The 17,285-nt window shown below is 39.1% G+C and overlaps 1 protein-coding gene across 1 annotated transcript in view; it reads left to right on the top strand.

Moving 5' to 3' along the window:
- Positions 1-17,285, top strand: part of Sk (small conductance calcium-activated potassium channel) — a 189,053-nt gene that overhangs the window by 141,440 nt on the left and 30,328 nt on the right. The window contains exon 6 of the mRNA XM_076387233.1: positions 16,419-16,514. Coding sequence (XP_076243348.1) covers positions 16,419-16,514 — 96 coding nt within the window. The remainder of the gene's footprint in view (positions 1-16,418; positions 16,515-17,285) is intronic.

The following is a 17,285-nucleotide window of genomic DNA, read 5'->3' as shown; positions in this document are numbered from 1 at the left end:
TAGTATAGGTAATTACTATAGTACAGTTAGTATAATAGTATATTTATATGTTGGTATAGTGTAATTGGTTATTATACTAGTATATTCACGGGAACGAAATGATCAAATATTCTCGAATAGTTGGGGAATCGAGTCGATGTAAATAATTGTAAACAATGATTCGTGATAAAGAATATGCAATCGTTTCTGGTGTGAAATATACCTTGATAAATTGCAGCTCGATGCAGGATCGTGATCACGGTTCGAGTTCGTTGAAAAATTGAGATGCAGAGTTTGAATTGTAGAGGAATTTGTTGTTTGTGCTCGGCACACATTACGCAAGAGTCGATGCAGTTTTAATCAGTTACGTGCACGCGCAAGAGCGTTCTCTATTGCAGAGTATTGAAAACCGTTTTTGTATATTTGCGTTTTCGCTGGGAATTATAAACTTCGTTCAACGCGACGGATTGTCCGTTGAGATTGAAATATCGCGGTGAGTCTAGAATTTGATGAGACATTAATTAACAGTAATATTCATTCCACCGACAGACTTGGAAAACTGTTGAATTACCCGTCATTGTTAATCGAGAGTTGTCAGTTATTTTGTATCAATTTGTTGCGAGTGAGACCGCCATGCTACTTAAGAATCCGTGTTCAGCTTCCATTCCCAAAAATGGAACAAACGCCACGTTGCTCGACATCGACGATTTTATATGTGCACATCCTGACAAATTCCAGTCACGCTTTCTCCCTATATGCGAAATGGCTCAAAGTTTCCCCTGATGACGTCGGGAAGGAGCGATGGTATAAGACGTTTCGCCGCCTCTGTTCTTTAATCCGTATCAGAAGTCAGGGTAAAAGCACTCTGACCTATTTTTATCGCGTTACTACAACGAGGACGCCGACATCCGAGGATCCTAATCCTTGCATAACGTACAAAGTCTGCTCGCCATCCTCGGAAGCTCTGCGAAAAGTCGGCGCACCGTGAAAGCCTTTATCAGCCGCAGAAACCGAAGTATCGAACGCGAGGGAGAGGAAAAGGGAAAAAGTCGGGAAAGAGAATGGAATAGGAACCCTACTCCTCGGGGGCTTATACTTTCTGGGTGTCTGACCATATTCGCGGCTACGCTACTTACTGGATGACTGAGCCTGGTCGAGGTTATAGTGCTTAAAGGACGTCTGACCATGTTTGAGGTTTTAGTGCTTGCAGGATGTTTGATAATATTCGAGATTATACTACTTATCAGGTGTCTAATTAGAATGAAGCTTGTACTACTCATAGGATTTCTGACTATGGTTACTGTTATACTATTTATGAGATGGCTGATCATATTCGAGGTTATACTACTTAATAGGTGTGTTACTATGATCAAGCTTGTACTACTTATACGATGTCTGATTATGGTTACAGTTATACTATTTATGAGATGGCTGATCATATTCGAGGTTATACTACTTACTACGTGTCTTACTATGATTAAGCTTGTGGTACTTATTTGATCTCTGACTATATCTGCTGTTATACTACTTATTAGACGTTAGACTAAATTAACTTTATGCTGCAATATTAAACTGTGTCTACAATACATATCATAACACATTATGTATACCAGATGTATAAAAGCTCTTCAGAAATGAAGAAAAAAGATTAGTATATAATATAGCAAAGTTAGAAATAAATAATTCATGTCATAATATTGTGTTACATAATGTAGATGCAGTTTTCCTTAAAACATGAAATATTTGTTCGATTCAAGGGAAAGTAACCGACAATTGAAATTACCATTTTCTGAAAAGCAAACTTAAATTTTCTATTAAGACCGACCTGGTCCACGAAGATGTGACTTTAGAATATTCTCAAGAGGATCTTGAGTACAAAGGTACAGGTCATAAATATGCAAATTTATTGATCACTGTATACTAAAGATACCAAGGACTCGAGGAATTTACAGATTTCCGTACTCCGATCTTGTCCTTGCATTAAACAAAATACGACATTGAAAAAAAGAAGGAAGTTAAGATATCCTCGGGCTCTCAAGAAAGGGCGATAGCTAAAAAAAAATTAATTTCAACCACCCCTCGCGCCCTCGTTTCTTTTAAAGCAACCTTCTTACTCGACAAGCGAAGTTTTGCAATCCCATTGTCGCTCGGTCGCAAAAACTCCCAGCTCCGCACAAAAGCTGTCCTTCCTGCAGACGTATCGATGTCTTTCGCGGGTCAGCGAAGGCTGGGGTCGAGAAGAAACGAAGCAGCGCAATTGTCATTAACGATTTCCTCCGCCCACGTTCCAAGACGAACTCCAGGGCGCGCGATCGAGGGAAATTTCGCGACCCTCTCGGTGGAAAAGTTGGAAAAACCGCGAGTTAAATCCCGTAACGAGTAAGAAGCAAATAAAATGAGGATCCACTCGATCACACGAGCACGCCGTCAAAGGCAATGTTTGTCGAGCAGTTTGTTGTTTTCCTTTCATTTTACCGCCTCTATTTATAACCCCATCGACCAAGCTGCCGCGCTTTTAAGTCCGACACATTGTCTTTTTCCTTCTTTTGCGTTCTCTTGCAAGATGTCGTTTTTTCTCCATCCCCACTTTTTTTAAATCACGAAATTTTACAGGTACACGCTTGTGTGAGATATGACTATAAAATTCTGAGAGTAATTATTTTTGAATTCCTGAATTAAAAAAAGTTAAATATATAGAATTCAAACTACATTTTTATATATAATTCTTTTTTAAAAATAGTTCATAATAGAAACTCTATTAAAGGTCAAAATGATACTACATTCGTCTCCTACATCTGCTGAAAACTATTCGCCTTCTGAGTTAACATTCCATTACTTGTGAAATTCTAGAATATGTTAGACTAATCGTCTTTTCATCTATTTTTTTAAGTGTCCCAAAATTTCACGAACTATTCGAAGAAATAAAAGACTTTTTAGACAGAGAAAGACAAGGAGACTGTACTCAATTCATCTGTTTCTTTCTGATTCAGGTTTATTCTTTCCAATAATAGGCGTAATAAAAAGAATGTAACGCTGGTGTTAAAACAGGTTTCGAGAAGTTAGTACCAAACAAGTTACGATCACTAATTCCAGCTATCAAATGAATGCGTACAACCTTAAAGGAACTACCTTTAAGGTAATATCCCCGTATCTACTTAATTTTCAAAATAAAATTTTTATATGAGCAATTGTCAAAACTTCATTACCACACTTAGAGAAGTACACAACGAAAACAAGCTTTCATCTTTTTCACGATACTCGAGGCACAAGAAGATCAGCGTTACAGTCTCCAAGATATTTGCGGGCGCTGTTTGGAAACTCGTTTAAAGCGATGAATAAACGAGCGAATTTATTTAGCCATCCGTCTAAGCTTCATTGCTCGCGTCATTGCTTTTTCCATCGCGAGAGAGCGCTCAAAGAGCTACAATTAGCGAGCTCGACTCGCGTTTTTGCGCACGACACTATTGTCCGAAGTACACTGGGATCGTTAACGTCTGCTAATGGCGCGATGAATAAACGGAGAAAACAAGGGTCTCTGTGAAGTCCATCGCGCAAAAACGAGCTAGGGCCGTTTGCAAAGGGAACGGGAAACGAGAAAACTCCGCTGGAAAGCAAAGGTCCCTTGATTCGTTCTACTAGATGGCAAGAAACTTCGACGAAGTTTGATCTTCTGACGGTCGAGCAAAACGGAGAAAGATTAATTCATCCCCCATCCCTATCGCCTTTCGTCGATCGTTTCTGTATTAGTTCTACTCGCTGAGCGAACCTGCTGTTTGTCTCGGATTTAATGCGAAAATAATGCTTGGATGATGTGATCGTTTGTCTTATTTATTTCTCACTTATGTAGGGCGCTCGGGTACGTCTGATACAGTCGAGGTAATTTTAGTGTTTGTATTCTGAGTCTCGTGAGTGCTAGAAAAATCGTAAATTATTTTTTTAGGAACAGATGCAGAGCTTTACATTCCCCAATATTTCAATAAATTCCTGCGAATTGTTTCGCGTAAAACAGGTCATCCTATACTGCCTCAGGACTATGATTATTCAGATATGTTAGCTCGATTTAATTTACTATCAATAAAACATTGCTGTCTTATGTCTGATTTATTTTTTGCCTACAAAATCTTGAACAGTGCAATTTTCATTCTACTTACCACATACAAGATCATCTGTATAGATACTTATTCATCCAAATCATCCACATAGATACTTCCTCACTGACCGACTGACCGAAAAAGTTTGCTTTACTTACTGTGCGTCTGACCATACGTACAGACACATCACTTACTGTACGACTGACATTAGATAAAGACGTACTACTTAGAAAATTACTCAAAATGTTGAAATAGAATTCTCAAGCACGATCTATTATGTCGTTTTGAAGATCCTCAGCAGAAGATATCAGAATAGGAAAACATTCGGACGCAATGGCGTCAGCACGCCCATGTTCGCCAGCTATCGGTCCGATTACTTCGCATTCTGTTTTGCAATTCAAAGTACACCACACTAGGAGGACTTCCAAGGGGACTCGACGACAATTTACGATTTTGGATGTCGAGCTAAGGGAATTGGGGAGCAGGGCTGAGATGATGAAACCAGAACAGGGCGGAGTCCTTCGGCGGACGTATATTCTCGTTCGAAAAATTCGGAGAGTCGAATCGGTTTCCAAATGCAGCTTCGAATCGAACCTTCCACGATTCGGGGCTTGGCAAAGAATACAAATCGGTTGGTTTCTGCGGAATGGAGGAAGAGCGAGGGGAGATTTATCGTGCTGCCCTCTGCTCGAAATTCTCAGCTCTGATCATAATTTCCAAATCATGGAAAGCTCGAGGAACTCTGCTTGGTTGGGGCAATCTATAAATAGAGTCAGTGGAAGTTATCTTATTCCTGAGAAAATTAACTACCTACTGCTTTCAGCCAAAATGTACAGCGATAATTTCTGTAAACAACAGAATTTAATATTTCAGGTTAAAGTACCAATTTCTTTTAATCTTGAGTAGATTGGAGTATAGTAATATTTGCAAGTGTTTAGCGAATAAAGATCGAATTTACAGTTGCTGTTATCTAGCACAATTTTGCATGCAGCTACTTTGTACGTTTAGTCCAATAAGCCAGTACACTTCCAATCTCCCAAGGGAGTGTTGTCAAAGAAAATAAGCGAACGATGCTCCGCATTTTTCCTTCTATCAGGAGCACTCCGAGAAACGGTCCATGTTATTATTTGCATATATCTTTCTCGATACAACTCTTTCTACGCGCCCTTTGATGTATCAAGAATCGTTCCCTGTATCATAGAATGCTGAACCGGAAATCGAGTCGTTGTAGTCTTCCTTTCGATACATCTACTGCTGTATGATTATAGCTGTGGAGGATTTCCAGAAAACCTTACCATGGTTACTGAGCAGTAGACGCTGTAGAAGATCCTTCTGTGAATTCGTAATATTAGTTCCTGAGTTAAGATCGTGGTAGATAATCAGCTTGCGAGAGGAAGTTGGTGAATATTCAGAATATACTCTTTTGGGATTAGAAAATGGAGTGGAACGAAATATAGAGACAACATTTTTTTAAATTATATAGAACTTATAATTTTAGACGAGACTTGGCCCCTATTTTTGCATCGATAATTGTTTTCAAATACACGAAACCTCTTCGAGATTATTTTTCTATGTATTTTCAAGATTTTATAGGTTTTCATTTGTTATAAAAGATTTGCGCAATTTTAATTGATCATACCAGATTCTCAGACAATTTATCAAATTCCAGCATTTTTCTCTCCAACAGAAACGCGCAAATAAAACCCGAATCGACATGAAAACTGCCTGTGACAGAAGCATCGCTTGTCTCTGCCTTAATTGCTTGATGTACACGAACTATGACGCAATTTAGATCAGTGGAGCCCCATTTGAAACGAGGAGAGATCAACATGTTCGAAGAGAACGCGTAAATCCAATCTGTCGTACGACGATGAAATATGGTCTGTTGCTTCGGATTCGCTTCGAAGCCCCGCGGGAAATTATTTAAATATGCCAGACCGTCGACGAAAAATTTCTACGACAGATAATAATTCTCGCGACAGTGCTTCCTCACGATAAACACGAGACCCGTTTCATTTATCTTGCCGCGGTAACGTAAGCGTCTGAACGCTCCTGTAATTAATTTCACATGCAGATCGAGCATGTTAGAGAGCGTCAATTACGTTTCCACCTTGTCTAGTGCACGAACACGATCGACGTATCGCGTAATATTTCCGCCTGTGGAGCATGGGAAGCGCATCGAGCATTTTATTCAATTCACGCTTCCAGCTTTTGGGGAATAATGAGAAAGGAAACATTGATAGGAGATATATAATATTGCTACGATACAATACATCATTTTGCTTGTGGAAATAATGCCAACAAACTTGATTCATACGAGGAATGAATAATACTTGGAATAAACGAAGAAAGTAAACAGAATATACTATTGTCCATAAAATCTATGCATTACTTTTAATCATAAATTCACCAAAAGAAGAAAAAACGTGACCTATACCACGTATGAATCATGGGACTCTAAACACGCCAAGCTGAATATCTCAGATACAATACCTACAGCTGTTCCAAATTTTTATTTTCCAAAAAATAAAAAATTCAAACAATTTTCGCACTCAGCTAATACCCGTTTTAAAGCATCACAAGCCTCCACAAACTCTCACCTTTAATCCCCATAAAATAACAGTTGAAAACTCGGCACGCGAAAAAAAAAATAGAGAATAAATTGCGGAACAGCGGACAGTTAACGATAGGACAGGCGTTATCGTGGAACCAATTTTATAAGACCGAGTGTCGAATGTAAATCCTCGATCGCGAAATTCCCACAGTCGCCTCCCCGAGCTCCCGCTTCCGCGGGAAAACTATTCATAACGTTTCCATCGGCGTCATATTTCATCCGATTGCCTGTCGCGTCGCAGAAAATCGCCCAAACGTGTCCCCCTATTCGCAGGCTTATTCTATTGGGCCTGGATGTTGGAATTTAATCGCGGCTTGAATGGCCGCAGCAGTCGCGGCCTGTGAAAGATATCCTTTTCGGAAGCTGACGTGCTCTGCCAGCGGACCTTCGATTATCTGTCCTGAAAAATTTTTAGGAGAAATCCTGCTCGATATTCGACGTTCGTGTAGCGAATGTGGGACAGGGGCGTGATGAATGCACGTGTGAAGTAAGTGGGTGACGTTGATAGGGGTGAATAGCTTGGATCGTTGGACAGGAAAATAATGGCGCTGTTTTGGAGGAGACGGAAATATGAAGCGGCCCACAGTTCGTGGTACATTTCCAATCTTCGTTTTTGTTAGGTAAATATGTAATCCAGAGTTTCCTCTGAATATTTTGAATTTGTAGAGAAAACAATGGAGAAAAGTTTCTGTTGTTAATGAAGTAATTTGTTCTCCATAATTTCTGGTTTTTTCAGATGAAATAGGGAAGGAATGGGTTTGCATTAAGGTAACAGGGATGTAAATTAGTGGTTTGGAGTAATATTGTTAATGAATTATATGTTATTTAGGGGTGGGTTTAATGGTGGTGTCCAGTGGAAGAAATTTTTGAAACACTGGACGAATCAGAAGTTGAACGAAGGAAGGTAGAATTTCAGTCAGGTAGATTTTCAAGCGTGTCTGACCACAGGCCGACAGTTTCCACTAGGTTGTGTTTCCTTCTCGCTTTCTGCTCTTGCATTATATTGCAGTGGTGTGTGTCAATTATAATTCCTTCTGTTTTACTGCAATTTTTTACGCATGTTCTCCAAATACAGTATCAAAGGAATATAATTTATTTAATAACTAAAGAATATTATTAATCCTGTTTAAAATAAGTAAAATCAATTTTTGTCAAAAAAATAAGCGCACCATGGTTCTAATATTTACTTTCAATTATAATTCAGTACACTTCCTACCATAAAACAATATTCTCAATAGCAGCCATTGCCTCGAGGCGAACACTTATTTATTTTAAAGCGTCTCAGCATGCTCCAAACTTTTATGTAATAAATTGCATTATGTCAAATACCATCCAAGGTTGTCACAGTATTCTGGAAAGAAACTTCCCAGCTCATCAAATTTCCCAAAGTGTTTCCATACAATATGGAACAGCAGTGAACACGTTAAACAATGCTTCCTCCACGAAAGCTTCTCCACAGTACTATCTCAAATTTGTCGAGGAATATAGATTAGTAACCAAGGCACGCGTTATAATCAGCGATGCAAACTAATTGTCCAGGGCATTGTTCGAGCTGAATACAGACGCTCCTGTCGACCCTTAAGGAAGCCATGACAATTAAAGGGCCTTGTAGCAGCCGCGACCGTTTGTCGAACAATCAGAATTCATCATTCTCCTGACACCCGTCTCTCGTTGGACAAACAATGACCAGACAGTATTCCGTTAATTTCCAAGGGCGTAACCGAACGCCACGGTTTTCTCGGTCGAACCCGACATGCGCACCGACAGATCATGCCGTCGCCATAGAAACGTTGTGAGTCTTAAAGCTCGTGGACCTGCATTCGTCAGATTATCACCTTTATTTGATAATGACGACGCGTGCAGCGTTAACTCTTTACAAAGTTCGCGGAGCATGACATCTCTAGGTAGTCGGTACTTATGCTAATTGAAACTCAGAAACATAAAACTTTCCGAAAAAGTAGTTTAACAGTGTCCTATAAATTAATCTAATTTTAATCTTAGAAATGGTATCAAACTTGCTGTAATTTTGATCTCAAAAATAGAACACAGAATCGAACAAATGAAAAACTGTTCTCATTCTCTAAATAAATATTCTCTTCATATTTTGTAACCACAGTCAGGCAACTGTATCACCTGTATTTTCTCGTAAACTATTTATTGTATAAGAAAATGTCTTAAACGAAAGTTACTCGGTATCGAGAGTATGATCCTCTTTGGTATGTTCCTCTAGATGCCAAATAACTTTCGTTTGAATTATTCCTTCATACAACAAACACTTCACAAGAAAATTCAGGTGTTACACTTTCGTGGATCATCCTGTATGAATTATTTTGAAAGCAGAACCAGCCAAACGATCACAAATAAAACATATCCAAGAACATTTCAGAACTCAAAATTGCTCAAAAAAATCCATTCTGAATTTGTATCTCAAAAGCAACCCAAGAAAAGCACCAGTACTCCCACCCCGTTTTCATCCCCCATAGCACAGTCTCATTTTTCTCCAATCGCGTGGAAAGATCGCGAGCAGTGTTCGATTTCCTCGATAGCATTGTCTCGACCAATGTGCCGAGTGTTCGCTATTGAAATCGATATCCGTCAGAGTAGAACACGCGGAGGAGTTTTCCTGTTCGCGGAACGTGTTAAGGACACTCGAGACTTTAATCAGGGATCCGCTCGGCTGCGTTCAATGGTCCATGTAGCGCTGGTCAACAAGCGCCGTGGAATTAGGAAAGTTTTCGACGATTCCAGGTCCGTCGACGGAAAATTGGCCAGCTTCGGATACGCTTAGCTACGTCACGCCTCGCGATCGTGCTCGCGCGACAAATTAACCGATTATTCGATTTCCATTTCGCGCTCGCTCCCTCGCTGATGCCACGAAACAAACAGCTGAAAGTGGCGGGGCTCGCTGGCGCGGATGAAACGATAAGGAACAGTTTGTTGAAACAACAGTGAAGGCGATGGCACCTACCCTCGTGTTTCTGACATATTAACTGGTACAGCTGGGACAAATTGAGCACTGCGATAATTGGTAGGGCAAGTTAGACGAGCCTTCAAAATTTTGGTTGCTGAGGGTAGTCTGCAGGAAGTAATTCGAGTGTTCTATTGTTGGTTTCTGAGAAGACTTGAGTTGAGTTGTACCAGTTATTTCATGCAGAGGAATTATAATTGAAATGCCTACTACTTTCTCAAAATTTTAATTATCTACATTAGTTTAACCCTCGTAGGGTGAATGCAGGGTCACTTTGATTTTAAACACAATACAAGATGTCAAAAGGATAATAAATGTATTTGTAAAAATTATACAAACAATACACCTACTTCATGTACCAGATGTACAAGAAATTAAAAAAGAAATACAGTGAATAATGTTTAAAATGCATTTCTCTGTATAATTCCTTTCCAAAATTAGTCTGCAAGAGGAATTCTATTATATGTCAAAATGACCCAGTATTTCCACGTCTGTCGAAAACTATTCGTCTTCAATTTTTGTGTAGAGTGATGAACTTCCCTTGCCCATTATTTTCAACATGTCCATAAATTATTGATCGCCACTATATCACTAACAGACTATTTAGCAAAGGGGATCAGGCGATCAGTGTACGCGTTTCAATTAGCAAAATCCGCAAGGTTAGAGCTGTTTCCCAGTATAATAGCGATCTATTGAATCGTGGAAAATTGCGAGTAGTACACAGACGTTCCCACTCTTTGTCGAGGCTGCGTCCTTTGCTTCCTTTCAGCGGGACGCCAATATCGACGTCGTGGTGAGAAGAGAAGAGAAACTGGAATTCAGGGTGGAAAATCAAAGCGAATTTTTCTCGCAACATCTCGCTTTGACGCGCTGCGAGTAGCGTGGAACGACGATAGAGACAATCAAAATTTCGTAGCAATTTGCGACTTTTAATAGCGGACATTTTTATCTTCGTATGGATCTTAGTCTAGAAATATATTTTTAACAAAAATATCGGTTCTTGGAAGCTTTGCTTCCAAATAACAAAACTCAGTAAAGACTTAATTACTTTTATGTTCTATATTAACCCAGCAGAAACCCAAATACGTGGCCTTATCCTAACCGCTTGACAAGAACTTCGTCTCGAGTTTCTCTGCAGACGAGAAGTCGACCACATTAAACGGATCGTCGGCGAAAGAACAGGGGACGAAATCGCGAAGAGTAAACTGGCGAGTGCAAGCAGCCCGCGGCGCGAGTCTCGTATGCACGTGGGAGTGACTTGAAGTGCTGCGTTTCGTCGGTGTGTACCTTAGCGTGAGCCTCACCGCGGGCAGTGCTCATATTAAAACGCTTTTAATTTCGCCAGGCCCGAGCGACTCTGAATCCAGTTTGTGTCCCTGAGTCCCGGCGAGAACTGTGCTTTTCTGATGGCGGCTCGGCCTAAAGCCTCTTCGATTCGAACTGGAATTCATAATCCACTTGGACCGCTCGCAGGAACAAGTGGGCTTAGAGAGGGAGGTTTGGAGCCGTGGCTAGAGGTTGAATCGATTCGATCAAGGCTGGGATCGTATCGTTATCACTCGAGCGTATTATCGGTCGTGGAATTAGGATTGATTTACGTGGGGAATGGCCTGGTGGCGTGGCCGCGATACTGCTAACACTGGGCGACGTTCTTTGAACAAACTGATACGGCTATCGTAATTGCGGCGATGGTTCGTTCGATAGTGGCCGATACTCGTGCTGGAATTTTAGATTTTGTCTGTGGTTGTTACATGATCGAGCAATATCGCGCTATTTTGATAATTATGTGGCAGAATTATGTGGCGTGATAGGGAGGAAAGTGTTGTGTGGATTTTCTGATAATTCTCCAGTTGCAGGGAAAAATAGTGAGTCACTTGCTTTATTTTTAACTATTATCTTTAATTTAATCTTCCTTTGTTGCAACTTGTATCCTTACAGACTTTACTTGAGGTTTGCACACGATTTCTTTTAATATGTAACTTGTGGGGATTGAAAATAGTTCTGAAATAGGGATTGAAAAGTGTTCTTTGCATTCTTTTAAAAAATGTTGGAGTTTTGATTTGTGCCGATTTCTTGCTATGATTTGATATGCTTTCGTGGAATTGGCACGAGAAAGACTGAACTACATAAATCATATTTTTACTGGGTGTCTGGCCCCCTACGAGGTTATACTACTTACTCAATGTTTTACCATATTCGAGGTTACACTACTCACTGAATTTAATTTAAAATAATACAGGAAACTTTATTATGACTACATTTTTAAATAACAGTCTTATTTCATCTCTTTTCTAAAATAGTTACTCAAAAAATAAAGGACCTAGAAAGATAAATTTTACTTTTTAGCACTCACATCGTTTGTTATTTAAACTCTTCAATTACAGCTGAGTGCTTCACACTTGAGATAGATTATCCCACAAGTTTTCGAAGTCCTCTCAGCCATTTTCCGCCTACTGTTACAGGATCTACATGAACTGAGCTGAATTGGTACGTTCAACAGAAACGTTTCAGAGGAAATGGATCCTCTGACGCGCAACGGTAGGCAGGGGCGAAACAAATTATTGAACAACAAAGCCTCGGGGCCCATTTCCTCAGCAATCAATAATTCCCTTTCATGAAGCTCGCGAGTCCATTCGAAGGAAAGTGCAATGCTGCGGATTTCGGATTAAGTCCTACAGTATTATCGACAAAAGGAATGAAAACTTGGTCGCTGTCCAAAATTGCAGTTCTTTGCGTCTTCGTGGATGCAATGATTCGCCTTCTCGATGGCAGGGGCAAGGAACCGAGAATTTTTGTGAGAAACGCTTGGAACACCGTCAATAATCGTCTCCCGAGACGAGCCTTCTAAGTAGTATAGCTAGACGCTATGTCTGACTACATTAAGGCTTCTCTACTTGCTCTCATTTCTTATCTTCCAGCTGTTATACTCTTAGTATTACAGTGGAATTAGGTTTACATAATTGTACCACATTCCCTAATACACCATTTATAAAAATTGTTTTAAATTAAAATTACATTCTGGAGTGTTAACTTTTTCTCTAAAATTGAATGAAAAGTAGTTCATTATTTTTGCGTACTATTTAGTAACTTTCACACCAACCATAACAGATTGAGTTAGCATGAATACTAATATTACTAGGGTTAACTTCAGCTAAACTACTAACCTGCTTCACCACAAATTGCTTTATTAACTTGGACATATATCGTGGGTAAGACTGTTATCACGATCACCGGACATCGTCAATCGATATCGTTTTATATGATGCGAGAGTGGCGGTCATCTCGCCTATTATTGGATTCAGCGTTCACGAGAAGTCGTTCGTGCTCGTTTATCGCGATAAATAAACTGTAACGAAAGTGAAAAGGGTATAATAGGATTAGGGCTGGCGCGACGCCTTACGCTTACCGCTATACGCTCAGTTTAAAACACTTTGCAAGGATTATTCTAACAACAGTTTTCCCCTTACATTTTTTAGGTAATTAAAATGTAGGAGAACAGATTATTGCCAGTTTACAAGGATGTAAAGTGTGCAAATTAATTGTGCTTTTGTTTGAAGAAAATTGGTAACTTTTCAAATTAAAAGCGTGGGTTACTATACAGGATGTTTCATAACACCTGGTACCCACTTCTGAAGTTGATTGTACGCTTTATTGCATTATATCTCATAAACGAAGACAAACAAGGCACGTGTTTATGTACCTTCTTTTCAACTCTTTTAGGCATACAATCAACTCCCGAAGTGGATACCATATGTTATGAAACACCCTATACAAATAAATATAACTAAAATACGAGGAAAATGGAGGTTAAATTGAGCTAAAATTGAGTTATAATTAAAGTGAATACAATTCATTTCACGCGTCATTATTTAGTACACATGAATATGCATTCGCCACGAGACGTTTCGACACCAGAATCAGGCGCCTCCCCTCTGCGGCTAATTTATATTCCTCTTACGTGTAACTAACTAATTAACTGAGTGGCCACTACTATGGAAGCCACAGATTCACCGCCGCGAAACCAGTGGCTGGCCACTGGACGCACGCTCCACTCGCGGGTCAATCAAATCGCAACATAATTCACCCAAATCGCTGCGTTTTGATCCCCCTTTGGGAAATAATTGGTACGTAGTTTGAATCGGTAATTCCCGCGCATTTTCCCCCTCCCCATTTGTCAGCTTAACTCGTCACTTACAATAAACGTAATTAATTGAAGCTTATCGAGCAATCGAGGGATTCTATTTGCTTAATACGTGCACGTTAGTAAACGATCAGAATGGGATTATGAAAGTTTAACAACTATTAAACGCGTTAACGACAGCGTTAATTCAATTATTAAAGAAAATCAGGTGCGTCGCTTTGACGAAGACGTTCAACCTTTGATTGCTTGCGCAACTGACAAGCGTTTCATCGGCTTTATTTTTCGTCATTAAATGCGTTTTATTTGCCCCAGTTCGATTCCTTTGAGCTACCGTTTTATGCAACCTCAAACTCCTAACGACGTAATTCCCGCGGAGGGAGGACACTTTAAAAGAAGTAATCAAATTCACTGCTTTCCATCGCGATCTTTCCAGAAACATAAACGAATTACGAACGATCTTTATGGCATCCCTTGATCTGATCAGTGGACTAATTAAAAACTCTGTCGTCGATTTTTGCCTCAAAGGATATGTACCTCGATATAGAAGGTTGTCTCTGGTGAAATAGAGAATTTAATAATAATTCTCTGGTAGGTGTTATTTGTCGCTGGCTGGTGATTATTCGTTCAGTAAAATATAATAAAGATGTACTTGTACATTTTATTCGAATATGATTTCATAATAGTAAAATAAAAATAAAATGTAACTAGGATGAAATCACTAGTTACCCCCTGGATGGTTGTAATACGATTTTCCATCCAGCCTGTATAATATTCCATAGAATAATTATTTTTATATTGATCTATAGCTAACAAGAGGAGTTAAATCAGAATGGCACATTTTGACGACAATTTAAAAGCATTAACTTTCCACCTGAGAAATCTTCAATCGTCTCGTCAGCCTCAAGATAATTACCATTAAGCTAAGGGATATTGAATTGGCACGCGGAAACGGAGAAAAAAAGAGCTCGAGTCCTCCTCACGATGAAAATTATGCTCTCTGGAGGACCGTTCGTTTTTACCGTTTCTTTCATTGGCAGACGTGAGATTAGACTGTCCCAACTTGACGTCCTCAATTTAATTACAGAGACAATACTCGTCGGCTGCTTCGAGTGATTCGAGAGCTCTTCGCTGGAGACTCTAGCAATTGTCGTTCCCCCCTTTTACGAATTCTGAGTCCTTGAATGCTCACTACCAGACGCGAACCTATTGTATCTTCAAGATAGTCGATTACATGGTTTTCAAACCGAGTGGCTGTTGGCAACGTTACTCAATTGCATCTTTAAAAGCGCAAAGTAAATTCTTCTAAAAATAATCCTGGCACACTTATCCGAGTATTTTCTTCCAAAATTACCCTCCAATAAATAAACTATAACTAAGTAAATCAATCTTTAAAAACTCAATTCAAAAATAATCGCGGAAATTAAATAAAATCTCCTGTCTGACTATATTTACGCTTATACTACTTAAAACTGCATAAAGTGTTACATATACTTACAGAATTGAAAGCTCTCGAGGGATTCAATTTTCGCCATTTCTAAAGCACCCATCGCGCTTTTTTTAAGGAAACAGAAAGCTATTCTCCAAGAGTACAAAAAATTTAAATAACAAGGCCCAATACACGCTGAACTTTTGTTCCTACGTGACATTCGCGGCACGTACGTCGCGTTCGTCGACTCCCTCACGGGTGAATAGGTATATGGCCAGTGATATGAAGGTTTATTTTTCCAAAGCAATACTCTCCATATGTCAGACCTCTTTTACGAGTTTCGAAGATGCACCTGGCTGGGTTAAAGTCGCCATTAGAAGCACAGCGTTCGACTTTTACGAGTCGGTAATAAGTGACTTTACAGAGACGTCTGAATATTTCATTATTCTCTGTCTAGATGCATACAATCGCGATGAACAGTTGTAATTAGAGCCTTACAAGAAGCTGTCACAAGAAGCGATAGCTATCTGGCCAGAGAGGAATGCTTAATTAATTGAACGGCATGAATGGGAGAGAATCATGGTGGCGACAGAGGATTTGTTTGATTAATTTTATGGAATGTGTAGAAATGAAGTATGTACTGTTCGTGGCTTTTAGTGTGAAAGTTATTGTACCTCCATTGTATTGAAACCAAAAGAAAGTGTCTAGAAAAATTTATAAATGTACCTCTTAACTAAATAATTTTCCTTCATCTAAAAATCAGAAAATTTTTCAGATCAGAATTCCTATTAATATTCTACTCCAAAGTTACTTTGTGATATATAAAATAATTGTAATCACTTCAACTGAGAGGTCCACTTTGCTGAGGATACATAAGAAACGTAAGATAAGTGGTTACGAATATTACAATACTCAGAAGATTAAACAGTCATGATCTCATTTATATGGTCGCTATGTCGTCGGCGAAATGAATTTTGATGAGGACGATTTTATTCTCGTTCTTTGGATACCACGAATTGAGTCAGCTATATAGGGTGCTTCTAAAGTATCCATGGAATAGTTATTAACATTTCAGATATCGATTATAATTTCTCCAACAATGTAATATGCATCATGGAGAAGTTTTATTATAGAAAGTTCGATCAAGTGTACCATGGAAGAAACAAATATTTATGAGACAACTATGTTTTATGTTGCAGGCCTCGTTTTACTCGACAGCATTGAAAACCCTGATCTCTGTGTCTACTGTGATACTGCTTGGCCTCATATTTGCTTACCATGCTTTAGAAGTTCAGGTATGTATAGAGCCCTAATATATGCAATATCTTTGTAGCAAGCATATAACATTTTTACATCTCTATAGTCGTGATCCTTCACATAAAATATGTAAAAGTACAATGTGGAATTGCATAGTTCCGGAAATCATACAATATAGTTCTAGATATTGTCTTTTTTATGAAAAATGGCTTAAAAACAAAATAAGATGAGCAAGCTGTTCTTAAATATTTCTTAAACAGATATTACACTAATAATCCTCTGAAATTACTACTTAGAAATTTATTTAAATAATATGACCCAATATTTCTAAAATATCATTACTCAGAAATTTGAAGCAACCCATAAATCTTCAACGATCTGCTTACAAATCATTCCCAGAAACGCACTCTCCCATCCACTCAGTCTAGAACTCCAAAGAACCAAATCACAACGAAATTACTTCCAAATAACCCTCAAGAAGAGTCCTCAATTATTGTCTACACCCTGAGTCACTTTTCCCAACATTTCCCCCTGAATCGCTCGCAACATTCTCGATGGCTCCTACAGGAGACGTTAAGAAGCGATCGAACGATAATCACAGGTACAAAGTTTCTCTCATGTAAGGAGACTGTAGACACTCCCATTTTCCCTCTGCACCCTTCTCAAGTGGATGCTGTAACGCCTACAGCAATCGTAATTCTCTGAAAGTGTTCCTAGAAGTCATCGACACGCGGACGTGTAAAATCGACAAGGCTATTAAGTACGTGTCCTGCCTTAATAATCATCTAACGATGATTAATCGTGTAATT

Source organism: Calliopsis andreniformis, chromosome 10 (assembly GCF_051401765.1).
Source record: "Calliopsis andreniformis isolate RMS-2024a chromosome 10, iyCalAndr_principal, whole genome shotgun sequence".
NCBI lineage: Eukaryota > Metazoa > Arthropoda > Insecta > Hymenoptera > Andrenidae > Calliopsis > Calliopsis andreniformis.
Note: the sequence above shows the minus strand (reverse complement) of the source record. Positions and strands in the feature narration are given on the sequence as shown.